The sequence below is a fragment of the Amia ocellicauda genome, chromosome 3 (assembly GCF_036373705.1).
Source record: "Amia ocellicauda isolate fAmiCal2 chromosome 3, fAmiCal2.hap1, whole genome shotgun sequence".
Taxonomy (NCBI): Eukaryota; Metazoa; Chordata; class Actinopteri; order Amiiformes; family Amiidae; genus Amia; species Amia ocellicauda.
This window is the reverse complement of record NC_089852.1, coordinates 2,197,127-2,210,299: the sequence shown is the minus strand read 5'-3', so window position 1 is coordinate 2,210,299 and position 13,173 is coordinate 2,197,127. Positions and strand designations below refer to the sequence as shown.

The window sequence follows — 13,173 nt, the reverse complement described above, 5'->3', positions numbered from 1 at the left end:
GTGTGTGTGTGTGTGTGTGTGTGTGTACTTGCTTGTCTCAGTCTTTGTGTGTGTGTGTGTGTACTTGCTTGTCTCAGTCTTTGTGTGTGTGTGTGTGTACTTGCTTGTCTCAGTCTTTGTGTGTGTGTGTGTGTGTACTTGCTTGTCTCAGTCTGTGTGTGTGTGTGTGTGTGTGTGTGTGTACTTGCTTGTCTCAGTCTTTGTGTGTGTGTGTGTGTACTTGCTTGTCTCAGTCTTTGTGTGTGTGTGTGTGTACTTGCTTGTCTCAGTCTTTGTGTGTGTGTGTGTGTACTTGTGTGTGTACTTGCTTGTCCTCAGTCTTTGTTGTGTGTGTGTGTACTTGCTTGGTCTTGTGTCTGTCTGTGTGTGTGTGTGTGTGTGTGTGTGTACTTGCTTGTCTCAGTCTTGTGTGTGTGTGTGTGTGTGTACTTGCTTGTCTCAGTCTTTGTGTGTGTGTGTGTGGTACTTGCTTGTCTCAGTCTTTGTGTGTGTGTGTGTGTGTACTTGCTTGTCTCAGTCTGTGTGTGTGTGTGTGTGTGTGTGTGTACTTGCTTGTCTCAGTCTGTCTGTGTGTGTGTGTGTGTGTGTACTTGCTTGTCTCAGTCTTTGTGTGTGTGTGTGTGTACTTGCTTGTCTCAGTCTTTGTGTGTGTGTGTGTGTGTACTTGCTTGTCTCAGTCCTTTGTGTTGTGTGTGTGTGTACTTGCTTGTCTCAGTCTTTGTGTGTGTGTGTGTGTGTGTGTACTTGCTTGTCTCAGTCTTGTTGTGTGTGTGTGTGTGTGTGTGTACTTGCTTGTCTCAGTCTGTCTGTGTGTGTGTGTGTGTGTACTTGCTTGTCTCAGTCTTTGTGTGTGTGTGTGTGTACTTGCTTGTCTCAGTCCTTTGTGTGTGTGTGTGTGTGTACTTGCTTGTCTCAGTCTGTCTGTGTGTGTGTGTGTGTGTGTACTTGCTTGTCTCAGTCTTTGTGTGTGTGTGTGTGTACTTGCTTGTCTCAGTCTTTGTGTGTGTGTGTGTGTGTGTACTTGCTTGTCTCAGTCTGTCTGTGTGTGTGTGTGTGTGTGTGTACTTGCTTGTCTCAGTCTTTGTGTGTGTGTGTGTGTGTACTTGCTTGTCTCAGTCTTTGTGTGTGTGTGTGTGTGTGTACTTGCTTGTCTCAGTCTGTCTGTGTGTGTGTGTGTACTTGCTTGTCTCAGTCTGTGTGTGTGTGTGTGTGTGTACTTGCTTGTCTCAGTCTGTGTGTGTGTGTGTGTACTTGCTTGTCTCAGTCTGTTGTGTGTGTGTGTGTACTTGCTTGTCTCAGTCTTGTGTGTGTGTGTGTGTGTGTACTTGCTTGTCTCAGTCTGTGTGTGTGTGTGTGTGTACTTGCTTGTCTCAGTCTGTCTGTGTGTGGTGTGTGTGTACTTGCTTGTCTCAGTCTTTGTGTGTGTGTGTACTTGCTTGTCTCAGTCTTTGTGTGTGTGTGTGTGTGTACTTGCTTGTCTCAGTCTTTGTGTGTGTGTGTGTGTACTTGCTTGTCTCAGTCTGTGTGTGTGTGTGTACTTGCTTGTCTCAGTCTTTGTGTGTGTGTGTGTACTTGCTTGTCTCAGTCTGTCTGTGTGTGTGTGTGTACTTGCTTGTCTCAGTCTGTGTGTGTGTGTGTGTGTACTTGCTTGTCTCAGTCTTTGTGTGTGTGTGTACTTGCTTGTCTCAGTCTGTCTGTGTGTGTGTGTGTGTGTGTGTACTTGCTTGTCTCAGTCTGTCTGTGTGTGTGTGTGTGTGTGTACTTGCTTGTCTCAGTCTTTGTGTGTGTGTGTGTGTGTACTTGCTTGTCTCAGTCTGTCTGTGTGTGTGTGTGTGTGTGTGTGTGTGTGTACTTGCTTGTCTCGGTCTTTGTGTGTGTGTGTGTGTGTGTGTGTGTGTACTTGCTTGTCTCAGTCTGTCTGTGTGTGTGTGTGTGTGTGTGTGTGTGTGTGTACTTGCTTGTCTCAGTCTGTGTGTGTGTGTGTACTTGCTTGTCTCAGTCTGTCTGTGTGTGTGTGTGTACTTGCTTGTCTCAGTCTGTGTGTGTGTGTGTGTGTGTACTTGCTTGTCTCAGTCTGTGTGTGTGTGTGTGTGTACTTGCTTGTCTCAGTCTTTGTGTGTGTGTGTGTGTACTTGCTTGTCTCAGTCTGTCTGTGTGTGTGTGTGTACTTGCTTGTCTCAGTCTGTGTGTGTGTGTGTGTGTACTTGCTTGTCTCAGTCTGTGTGTGTGTGTACTTGCTTGTCTCAGTCTTTGTGTGTGTGTGTGTGTGTACTTGCTTGTCTCAGTCTGTCTGTGTGTGTGTGTGTGTGTGTGTGTACTTGCTTGTCTCAGTCTTTGTGTGTGTGTGTGTGTGTGTGTGTACTTGCTTGTCTCAGTCTGTCTGTGTGTGTGTGTGTACTTGCTTGTCTCAGTCTTTGTGTGTGTGTGTGTGTACTTGCTTGTCTCAGTCTTTGTGTGTGTGTGTGTGTGTGTACTTGCTTGTCTCAGTCTGTCTGTGTGTGTGTGTGTGTGTGTACTTGCTTGTCTCAGTCTGTCTGTGTGTGTGTGTGTGTACTTGCTTGTCTCAGTCTGTGTGTGTGTGTACTTGCTTGTCTCAGTCTGTGTGTGTGTGTGTACTTGCTTGTCTCAGTCTTTGTGTGTGTGTGTGTGTGTACTTGCTTGTCTCAGTCTTTGTGTGTGTGTGTGTGTACTTGCTTGTCTCAGTCTGTGTGTGTGTGTGTACTTGCTTGTCTCAGTCTTTGTGTGTGTGTGTGTACTTGCTTGTCTCAGTCTGTCTGTGTGTGTGTGTGTACTTGCTTGTCTCAATCTGTGTGTGTGTGTGTGTGTACTTGCTTGTCTCAGTCTTTGTGTGTGTGTGTACTTGCTTGTCTCAGTCTGTGTGTGTGTGTGTACTTGCTTGTCTCAGTCTGTCTGTGTGTGTGTGTGTGTGTGTGTACTTGCTTGTCTCAGTCTTTGTGTGTGTGTGTGTGTGTACTTGCTTGTCTCAGTCTGTCTGTGTGTGTGTGTGTGTGTGTGTGTGTGTGTGTGTACTTGCTTGTCTCGGTCTTTGTGTGTGTGTGTGTGTGTGTGTGTGTGTACTTGCTTGTCTCAGTCTGTCTGTGTGTGTGTGTGTGTGTGTGTGTGTGTGTGTACTTGCTTGTCTCAGTCTGTCTGTGTGTGTGTGTGTGTGTGTGTGTACTTGCTTGTCTCGGTCTTTGTGTGTGTGTGTGTGTACTTGCTTGTCTCAGTCTGTGTGTGTGTGTACTTGCTTGTCTCAGTCTGTCTGTGTGTGTGTGTGTGTGTGTGTGTACTTGCTTGTCTCGGTCTTTGTGTGTGTGTGTGTGTACTTGCTTGTCTCAGTCTGTGTGTGTGTGTACTTGCTTGTCTCGGTCTTTGTGTGTGTGTGTGTGTGTGTGTGTGTGTGTGTGTGTACTTGCTTGTCTCAGTCTGTGTGTGTGTGTGTGTGTGTGTGTACTTGCTTGTCTCAGTCTGTGTGAACGTATGAACAATAACACACAGACTGACAAAACAGACAGCGAAAGATACTGCGTGTCTGAGACAACAGCAAACTATGATGGCCTAATATTGTAACTGTTAATGTAGCATTGTTATTACAGAGCCACTGTCACTATAATAAGGGCTTCATACTGTGCGACTGGACCCGCTGCGCTGCTCACACAGGCGTCTCACTTCCCACTTCTTGCTCAGTTTAACCAGAGATAAGGTTTCCCGTCAGCACCCGCGACGTTGAGTTTAATCCACTCACCTGCACTGCGCTTCTGTCTGACTTCAATCTGTTTGTAGTTGTTGCTGTTGGGTGTGGGTCCCGGGTCCCACCCACCCAAAAAATCCTTATTTACACAATTTCGGCCGAAATGTACGCAATGTGCACCACCGGTGCACTGTGGGAAGTGTAGTTCATCGGACTACTACTGCGTGAGTTCTACGGTGGCCGGGAAGTAGTGCCTTAAAGCCTCAATGGGGGGGGAAACCATGCACCTGCGTAGGAAACGGCCGTGCTGGGCAGGGGCAGGGGCAGGGGCTGGGGCTGGGGCTGGGCTGGGCTGGGGCAGGGGCAGGGGCAGGGCTGGGGCAGCGGCTGGGGCAGCGGCTGAGCTGGGCAGGGGCAGGGCTGGGGCAGGGGCTGGGCTGGGCTGGGCTGGGCTGGGCAGGGGCAGGGGCAGGGGCAGCGGCTGGGGCAGCGGCTCGGCTGGGCTGGGCAGGGGCAGGGGCTGGGCAGGGGCTGGGCAGGGGCAGGGGCAGGGGCAGCGGCTGGGGCAGCGGCTGGGCTGGGCTGGGCAGGGGCAGGGCAGGGGCAGGGGCAGCGGCAGGGGCTGGGCTGGGCAGGGGCAGGGGCAGCGGCAGGGCTGGGCAGGGGCTGGGCTGGGCAGGGGCAGGGGCAGGGGCTGGGCAGGGGCTGGGCTGGGCAGGGGCAGGGGCAGGGGCAGGGGCAGCGGCAGGGCTGGGCAGGGGCAGGGGCAGGGGCAGGGGCTGGGCTGGGGCTGGGGCAGGGGCTGGGCTGGGCAGGGGCAGGGGCAGGGGCAGGGGCTTTTCCGCCGCTCCGGCTGGAGAACAATGAGGCGCGTGCACGCAGCCCCGGGCGCGGGTTTCCTCTCCCTCCGCCTCGGGGGCGCGCACGTCAGGAAGGCGGGGCGTGCACGCAGCTCGGGCCTCGGGACCGATCGACGCTGGAGAGACGGGCCGGTGCGAGCGGAGAGCAGGGCGCTATATAAACACAGGCGTCCCGGCTGCCAGCGGAGCGGGACCCGATCACCACCGTGAGCAGAGACGCGCGGAGCAGCGGCCGCCGCCGGGCTCGGGAGGGACAGCCATGAAGCTGACGGACAACGTGCTGCGGAGCTTTCGGGTCGCCAAGGTCTTCCGCGAAAACTCGGACAAAATCAACTGCTTCGACTTCAGCTCCAACGGGGAGACGGTGATCTCCAGCAGCGACGACGACTCCATCGTGCTGTACGACTGCCAGGAAGGAAAGTGAGGGCCCTAGTGTAGCTTTGTTCCGGTGGCGTGTCTGAGAGAGAGAGAGGGAGGGAGCGCTCCGTAGAGGCGGGGGAGGAGGAGGAGGAGGCCGGCAGGGTAGCGTATCTGTGTCCCTCGAGGTGAGGCCTACTGCAGATGCCTCATCCTCGGGCTCGCGTACGGCACTCGGCCCGGCTTAAGGGGGGGGCGTGGATCGTTTTGAGTGGACTAGAATATAAATGCATTGCCTCCAGAAGCTGGGATCGGCCGTGTCTGCAGTCCAGTCGTTTTTATTAGATTGTTTTATTGTATTGTTAGAGGAATTGCATGTACACTTAAACCAATTTATGCACACATGTTCAAATGATAACGGGTTGAGAGAGCGGTGCGCTTCGGCCTCCCTGCCCGACTGCCTGTGACATTGCAGCACTGCACGGCACTAACGTCATTCATGCGCCGGTCCGTGTCTTCACACCCGTATCATTGGACTCGAGAGAAGCACCACAAAACCCCGGCTGGCGAATGAACGGAGACCGATGCCGTATTTCACACAGCCGCCCTTTAGCCCCATTGCAGCAGAAACTGACATCTTGCATTGCTTAACCATTGCAACGGCACCAAGAACAAAACCAGAACCTCCAGCCTTCAGACATTTCCGTATCTGCTGTCCAGTTTAGCTCGGGGTATAAACGTTTTAACTTGGGTTTAATTTTAACAGATTGTGTCAAGATGAGTAACCAAAATCAATCAACGAATTAGCGCCAATTTTCAAAACAACAACTGGTTTCACAGACCCAGGTTAGCACTAGACTTGGCATTATATTAATGTTGATCAGGGTCTATGAAACCAGCTGTACAGGTTCTGTCAACTAATATATTTAATACTACTTTGTATTTTTAAGATTCATTACTATAAAAGTGGAACAGTGTTTTCCCAGCGATGTGGTAGAAGCTGCAAATTTGGGAACATTTAACGTCAGACTGGATAGGATCCTTGGATCACTTGGTTATTAATGGACATCAAACGAGCACGATGGGGCGAATGGGCTCCTCTTGATTGTACACTTTGTTCTTATCTATTATTTGAATATATGTTAGCATCTTTTAAATTCTTAAACGTGTAGTGACTTGTTCCCCATTTGCCCTCTTCCTGGGCATGGGACCTGTCCAGCAGTGCTGTGGCAGCGCTGATGTAACCTAATCAGGCTGGTATACCTTTTTAAACTCAAATGTAATATTTCTGCTTTCCAAATGCATAACAAACATGCCCCTGCTGTAGATCCCCACTCCACCCCTTCTGACCGCCTCTCTGCTGTCTTTCAGACCCAAACGCACCCTCTACAGCAAGAAGTATGGAGTGGACCTCATCCGGTACACACACGCAGCCAACACCGTGGTCTACAGCTCCAACAAGATCGATGGTATGTTCTGCATCCCCACAAGGTATTGCTGCGCTGTGGGCCGGCGGGACTCTGGTCGCTGGTGCCGGTCCATCAGCTCATACGCCCTCCAGTGTTGTAGGTTCTCTCTCTCAGCCAGTGCCGTGTTTTGCTCCGGAGACTGACTGGGACCGCCTGGCCTGTCCTGGGCTGAGGTAGTTGTTTGTACAGTTTGAGGGTCTGTGATACCACCCGGTAATGGAGCTAACTGTACAGACCACTGCCTTGCCCAAGACTGAGCCTCCTTCTGCGCATTGCTCTGCCTGGCTCGCCCGGCGGGGGGGTGAGGACGACCGACGGACCGATCGCAGACCCCCAGCCTCGCCGGGGCTGCACCTCTGGACTCCGGCGTCTGCCTCTGTCCCTGGCCTTCCCTGGGTCGGGGGTTTGTGAATTACTCTCCTGAGCATGCTCCGTAGATGTGTGTTGTGTGTGTAGTCTTGGGTGTTGCGCTGGTGGGTTTGTACCGCAGGAGTTTGGCGCCGCTCTCTGATTCGCAGCGGTTTAAAAAAAAAAAAAAAAAAAAAAAATGCATCAAGGCGACATTCCCAAGCATTATTCATCAGGCGCGAGCTTTTATCTGATGTGGACAGAGGTGTGTGTTATTGATGCTGCGCAGTTGGAAAGGAAGTCGGTGGTTTTCTGTTTTTCCTCACTCGGTTTGTCTTGAAACGTTTCTACTCTGCTTCCCTTCAGACACGATCCGGTACCTGTCTCTCCACGACAACAAGTACATCCGCTACTTCCCCGGACACAATAAGAGGTAAAGCCGCCTCTCGGCCTGGCAGACTCACCTTGTCTGTGGCTCATAGAGATGCATCCTTGCCACAGACCCCTCTTCGCTTCAGCAGTGTCCTAGGCATGTCATAGTTTAAATGTGAGCGTGACCTCAGAGTCTCCACATGGGCGCTTCCCACGTGCTTCAGCCAGGGAAACCGTGACAGACAGAGCAGAATTAAGAGTCTCTCTGTCCTCACAGGGTAGTGGCTCTGTCCATGTCTCCAGTGGATGACACCTTCATCTCGGGCTCTCTGGACAAGACCATCCGGCTGTGGGACTTGCGCTCACCCAACTGCCAGGTCAGTGCCGGCCGCTCGGGTCTCTGCCCGACTGTGCCGCAGACTTGCTCTTGCTGCCCTGCTCCCCCTCTGCCTGCCCCCAATCTCTCTTCTCTCCCTGCCTCTGCTCTGGCCCTCCCTCTCCTCCTCCTCCCTCTCTAACACGGTGCCCCTCCTGTCCACCCCAGGGCCTCATGCACCTGCAGGGGAAGCCGGTCTGCTCCTTCGACCCCGAGGGTCTGATCTTTGCCGCGGGCGTCAACTCCGAGATGGTGAAGCTGTACGACCTGCGCTCCTTCGACAAGGTGAGGGGGGTGTGGTGCTGGGCTTGGGGGGGCTGAGTCAAGATGTTGCTCTCCACGGGTGCGAGTGAGGTAGTGAACACTGTGTTCAGTTTGCAACTCCTGCTTGCTTTACCCAGAATGCTCTGGTAAAAACCCCATGGCAAAATTTGGGGGTAGGGAACAAAAACAAATGGATCGACGCCTGCCTTTGTATAACAACGAGGACTGCTCTACAAGAGTGGTGGGGGGAGGGAGCAATACCTAGGCTGACTACATCCGATTTGTGTGAGATGTAAATGAGACCTAACGGGGCTGTACCCCCAACCCCGACAGGGCCCCTTCGCCACCTTCAAGCTGCAGTACGACCGCAGCTGTGAGTGGACCGGCCTGAAGTTCAGCAATGACGGGAAGCTCATCCTGGTGTCGACCAACGGGGGCGCTCTGCGGCTGCTGGACGCCTTCAAGGGAGCTGTGCTGCACTCCTTCGTGGTGAGTCTTGACACTCGCAGTGCACTCGGGCACACCTGCACACGGGTACAGTCACTCTCGTGTTCACACTGGGGTAGAAGTCCGCTTCTCTCTCCGTCCTCTGCGGTCTGACCCGTGTGGTCTGACCCGTGCGCTCTGCAGCAGTGCGACATCGATCTCGTCAGCGGAGAGTCCCAGGACTTTCAGAGGGTCTGTGATTGGGTAAAAATGTATAGATCTCTAGGCTGATCTGTAGTAACGTCCTTTCCATTGGTCAGTACCATCCCCATGCTCTGCAGCAGCCAGGAAAGATGTGTTATAAACACACCGCACATGGGTCTTTTCTGCCAAATCTGAGCTACAATGAATAATATAAGTAACGTGTGCTTTCAGTTTTGTTTGTGGATGCTCTGTGCCAAGGACTTGCTATTCATTAAAAAAAAAAAATCGTATCAAAAGGTTGAAGCACAAATCCTGAATAATTTTACAAACCTAAAATCCTAAAAATAAAATGACTGATGGGAAAACAAATCCCTGATGTATTTTCCTGTTTAATAGGCAACAAGGAGTCAAACTCAGAATGACTCTTTGTTCTCGCAGCTCATGGATGACTGTGATTACACTGTGTGTGTGTGTGTGTGACGGAAAAAGCTTTACCCACGAGTCTTAATGTGTTGAAAATTAGCCGTGGCCCCAATGGGGTGTCTGACTGACCGCAGGAACACTCTGCCATTGGTCCGTTCAGAGACGGACGGACACCCCGTCCACTGTCTCACAGCCACAAACTACTCCAGTTTCTATCCCAGCTGCTCCGCTTTATATTGATGAAAGAAATGCAAATTGTCACCAGACGAAAAATAAATTAAATACAAATGTAAATTAATTGAAAGATGCAAATAATAGTTGTATAAAACATGTAGGCCAGGGGTGGCCAACCCTGTTCCTGGAGAGCCGCAATCCTGCAGGTTTTCCAGGTCTCTAAATTACCAATTGATGGATAACTTGAACACCAGAACATTTTGCCTAATTTAGAACCATAATTAGAACGTAAGTGTCCAATCGAGAGGAGCCCATTCGCCCCATCCTGCTCGTTTGGTGTCCATTAATAACTAAGTGATCCAAGGATCCTATCCAGTCTGTTTTTGAATGTTCCCAAATTGTCTCTTCAGCCACATCGCTGGGGAGTTTGTTCAGATTGTGACGCCTCTCTGTGTGAAGTGTCTCCTGTTTTCTGTCTTGAATGCCTTGAAGCCCAATTTCCATTTGTGTCCCGGGTGCGAGTGTCCCTGCTGATCTGGAAAAGCTCCTCTGGTTTGATGTGGTCGATGCCTTTCATGATTTTGAAGACTTGGATCAAGTCCCCACGTAGTCTCCTCTGTTCCAGGGTGAAAAGGTTCAGGTCCTCAGTCTCTCAGTAGGACATTCCCTTCAGACCTGGAATAAGTCTGGTTGCTCTCCTCTGAACTGCCTCTAGAGCAGCGATATCTTCAATTAAACAGCTAATGATCTGGATAAAACACAAACCTGCAGACCCTGCGGCTCTCAAGGACCAGGGTTAGCCACCCCTGATCTAGGCGCAACACTTGTATCCCCCAGCGGCTTGACACCTGCGCTACACGCATCATCCTCCCCCAGCCCATAATATCGGATATCGTGATGTTTGAACATCCATCGTCGGTGACGTGTAATTGTTAATACTGCCCAACCCTCATTCACACACATGTACGTGTAGAGAGAGAGAGAGAGAGAGAGAGAGAGATGCAAACATACACACACACTCGTACATGTGTAGAGACATGCTGCGCTGTCCACTCAGCTGTGTTTGCTCTGTGTTTTGAATCCAGGGCTACAACAACTGCAAAGGAGTGATGCTGGAGGCCTCCTTCACCCCCGACTCCCAGTTTGCGATGATCGGTAGGTGCTGCCACCTGCCACCCTGACCGACTTCACATCTGAAAAGAATAGGAATAAAAAAGCAATGGAGGGTTCAGCTACATCATCTTCTTCCTCCTTCCCCCTGCAGGCTCGGAGGACGGAAAGATCCACGTGTGGAACGCAGAGAGTGGGATGAAGGTGGCCGTGCTGGACGGGAAGCACACCGGCCCCGTCACCTGCCTGCAGTTCAACCCCAAGTTCATGACCTTCGCCAGCGCCTGCTCCAACATGGTGAGAGACGGGAGTGCACCTCCCGCCACGCTGACGCACACACACTCGCACCCTCCCGCCACGCTGACGCACACACACTCGCACCCTCCCGCCACGCTGACGCACACACACTCGCACCCTCCCGCCACGCTGACGCACACACACTCGCACCCTCCCGCCACGCTGACGCACACACACTCCCACCCTCTCGACACGCTGACGCACACACACTCGCGCGCGCACCCTCTCCACATGCGCTCTGACGCTGGTCTCTGAACTCTCCCTCTCCCCCCCCAGGCGTTCTGGCTGCCCACTATAGATGACTGAGGCGGGAGGGGCAGCGCGGGCCGGACCGCCCCACGGACTCTGTACATAAAGACACTGGTTTTGTTTTTTGTTTTTTTTTAATTTTAACGGAAGGACGCCCCCAGAGCAGCGGCGCCCCACTCTCCTGCATTAACCCCTCCCCTGCCGGGTCAACGCCGGCCTGGACGCAGCCTGGCTTGGGCGGGCCGGGGGGCACAGGGGTGCGGTGTTGGACACCCCACCTTCCTCCCTCGTTCCCTCCACTGTGGTCGCCCTCTCTGTGCAGGGTTGGGGGTGTGCGGGGCGGCTGTCTGTAGGGGGGGGGTGCTTCTGAGAGACGACTGTAAATGGGGGGGGGGGAGCGAGTGCGTGTTTATTTTTTAACTGTTCATCTATTAAAGTGTTTTTTTTATTTTATTTTTTATACACATCTATACAGCACTGTCTCGCTCTCTGTCCGGGGTTGTGGCCGCTGGGTTTATGGGTGGTAGGGCTGCGAGAGGCGGGGGGGGCCCTGTGCCTCTGCCCGCACAGCTGGCAAGGGAGCAACGCCACGTCATCCTCATCAACATCATCATCATTGTATTCATCGCTCTCGCAGTGGAGGTGTGCTGTGCCAGTTCTGTGTCCTGCTCTGTTCCTGGGCAGTGGGGGGGGTGCTTGGTGCTGCAGGCCTGCCCGCTTCCTGAAGAAACCCCCCTTCTCCCTCCTGCGGCTGGGTAGGGTGTGGTGGGGTTCGCCCGATCTAGTGAAGCCCTTGAGCCAGTCTCTGGCTCCAATCTGGAGCACGGGGTTAGGATGAGACTGCGGCCTGGTTCGGACCCAGTGCTCCCCTGCCCCACAGTCTGCAGCCCCGCGTAGCCGGCTCTGCCCTCAGCCTGCAGGGGTGTGTCTCTGTGCTGGTGCCAGGGGCCACAGCCTGCTGCAGAGTAGCTGGGTTCATGGGGGTGGGGGGGGGAATTTCAGATCTGACCTAATTTCAGAGATTAAACCACACCCACCTTGATCATGTGCCTTGGGGGCACTGATGCCCTCTGCAGTTTTATCCAGCTACAGCTGTAGTAGGGGGGGCAGCACTGAGGGTACACCCAGACCCCCACACGGAGGGAAAATAATGTAGTGTCTGTGCACCCCACCCCACCGAGAGCCACGTGTTCATGCCGTTTGTTGATCTGGTGGGGTAGGGGTTAGGTTTTTTAGTTTTGTGTTTTCTGAGAGCAGGTGCTGACAGAAACGGCCCATGGTTGACAGGTGTGCTGCACCCGCTGTCAGCCCGAGACCCTTCCAAGAGTTAGTGTTGGTTTGTTTTCTGTCCACCAGCTGGTTGTCCTGATTCTGGACGTCCAATCACCTGAACCAGACCGTGCTGCTGTTGGGTGCACATTGTTGCCCCACAGGGCGCTGACTGTATTTAATAAATAAGTGAATTATGCATCAGTCTTTGAAGGCTGTTCAGGCAGCTGTTTTTGAACCACCTCTGTTTTCTCTCCCTTGAGATTTTCAAATATTTATCTTTATATTGAATGAAAATACTGATTGTTGTACTCCTTTTAACCACCTCTACTTATGACATTCCTTGTATGACCATTCACCGTAATAAAGATATTTTTGTTGTTTTTTTACTTGTGTGACAGGAGTTGTTATTTGTGTCCGTTGGAGCAGTGTTTGTTAAAACGGGTGCAGTGTGCAGTTCGAACAGCGGGGGGTGATGTTTCATTGTGATTGACACCAGTGTGAAATCACGGTGTGAACACGGCTTTGCAAAATCAGATAACGCTGGTTTAATTATAGGCCATTCAAACACTGTGGTGCCTCTTCACACATGGAGAGCCACAGGGCGGACATTATTTCTGCAGCGAGAGGGAGATCCATTGGCACAGTTACTGTGTCCAAGATACGGTTTGTTTTTCAATTTTGGAAAGGCAATATAACTTAACCAGCAGCTTTTCTGCACATTAGGGATGCACTCAGTCCTAAAGAAACTGCATGCCAGCGCTTTTGTGTAGTTTTGGGAAAAAGTGTAGAGGAGAGATCAGTTTCCTCAGAAAGAAAGACTCGCAGGAAAGAGAAATCTGGGGCTCCACCGGAGCTGAAGGCTTGGGCCTAAAGGTTGCCCCCCCTACAGGCAGTGAAATAAAGGTACAACAGCACTGCCCCACCCAGGATTTGAACCCACAACCTTCCAGTCATGAGTCCAGAACGCTAACCACTACTGCACAGTGAAGATGAAGATCAGAAAGTCCTTGTCATGTAGTCATTAATGATTGTGTCCGGATAGACTTCAGGGATGGCGTCGCTATCCGGGCCCCGCCGTGGCCGTGCGGGTTCCTGTTTCATGACAGCAGTAGGACGTGTGTCGAGTGGTGGGCGGGGATGGGTAACTCGAGAGGTGGTGTGTCACCTGCGATGCTGCACCGGAGCCCTTGTGTGATCTCACCTGCCAGGCTCTCATGCATAATTGACTCGTGGCACTCCGGCAGCACTTGACACACACAGACGCAGATACGCAGCCGCACA

At 52.3% G+C, this 13,173-nt stretch overlaps 2 protein-coding genes across 2 annotated transcripts in view; one reads left to right on the top strand and one right to left on the bottom strand.

The window, feature by feature from the left end:
- Positions 1-3,954, bottom strand: part of glyctk (glycerate kinase) — a 35,370-nt gene extending 31,416 nt beyond the window's left edge. The window contains exon 1 of the mRNA XM_066697695.1: positions 3,746-3,954. The gene's annotated coding sequence lies outside the window, so the exon portion shown is untranslated. The remainder of the gene's footprint in view (positions 1-3,745) is intronic.
- A 676-nt stretch (positions 3,955-4,630) lies between these two features.
- wdr82 (WD repeat domain 82) lies at positions 4,631-12,278 on the top strand. The gene is made up of 9 exons (XM_066697688.1): positions 4,631-4,971; positions 6,280-6,377; positions 7,092-7,158; positions 7,375-7,474; positions 7,642-7,758; positions 8,071-8,226; positions 10,050-10,119; positions 10,229-10,371; positions 10,648-12,278. Exons 1-9 carry the CDS (start codon positions 4,811-4,813, stop codon positions 10,675-10,677), a joined length of 942 nt encoding a protein of 313 aa, XP_066553785.1. The 5' UTR covers positions 4,631-4,810; the 3' UTR covers positions 10,678-12,278.
- The last annotated feature ends 895 nt before the right edge of the window (positions 12,279-13,173 follow it).

Bases quoted from the DNA above. Each gene is read 5' to 3' on its own strand.
- wdr82 (XM_066697688.1), top strand. From the start codon at position 4,811: ATGAAGCTGACGGACAACGTGCTGCGGAGCTTTCGGGTCGCCAAGGTC. The intron at 6,378-7,091 runs GTATGTTCTGCA...GCTTCCCTTCAG, and splicing joins CAGCTCCAACAAGATCGATG to ACACGATCCGGTACCTGTCT. The intron at 10,120-10,228 runs GTAGGTGCTGCC...TTCCCCCTGCAG, and splicing joins CTCCCAGTTTGCGATGATCG to GCTCGGAGGACGGAAAGATC.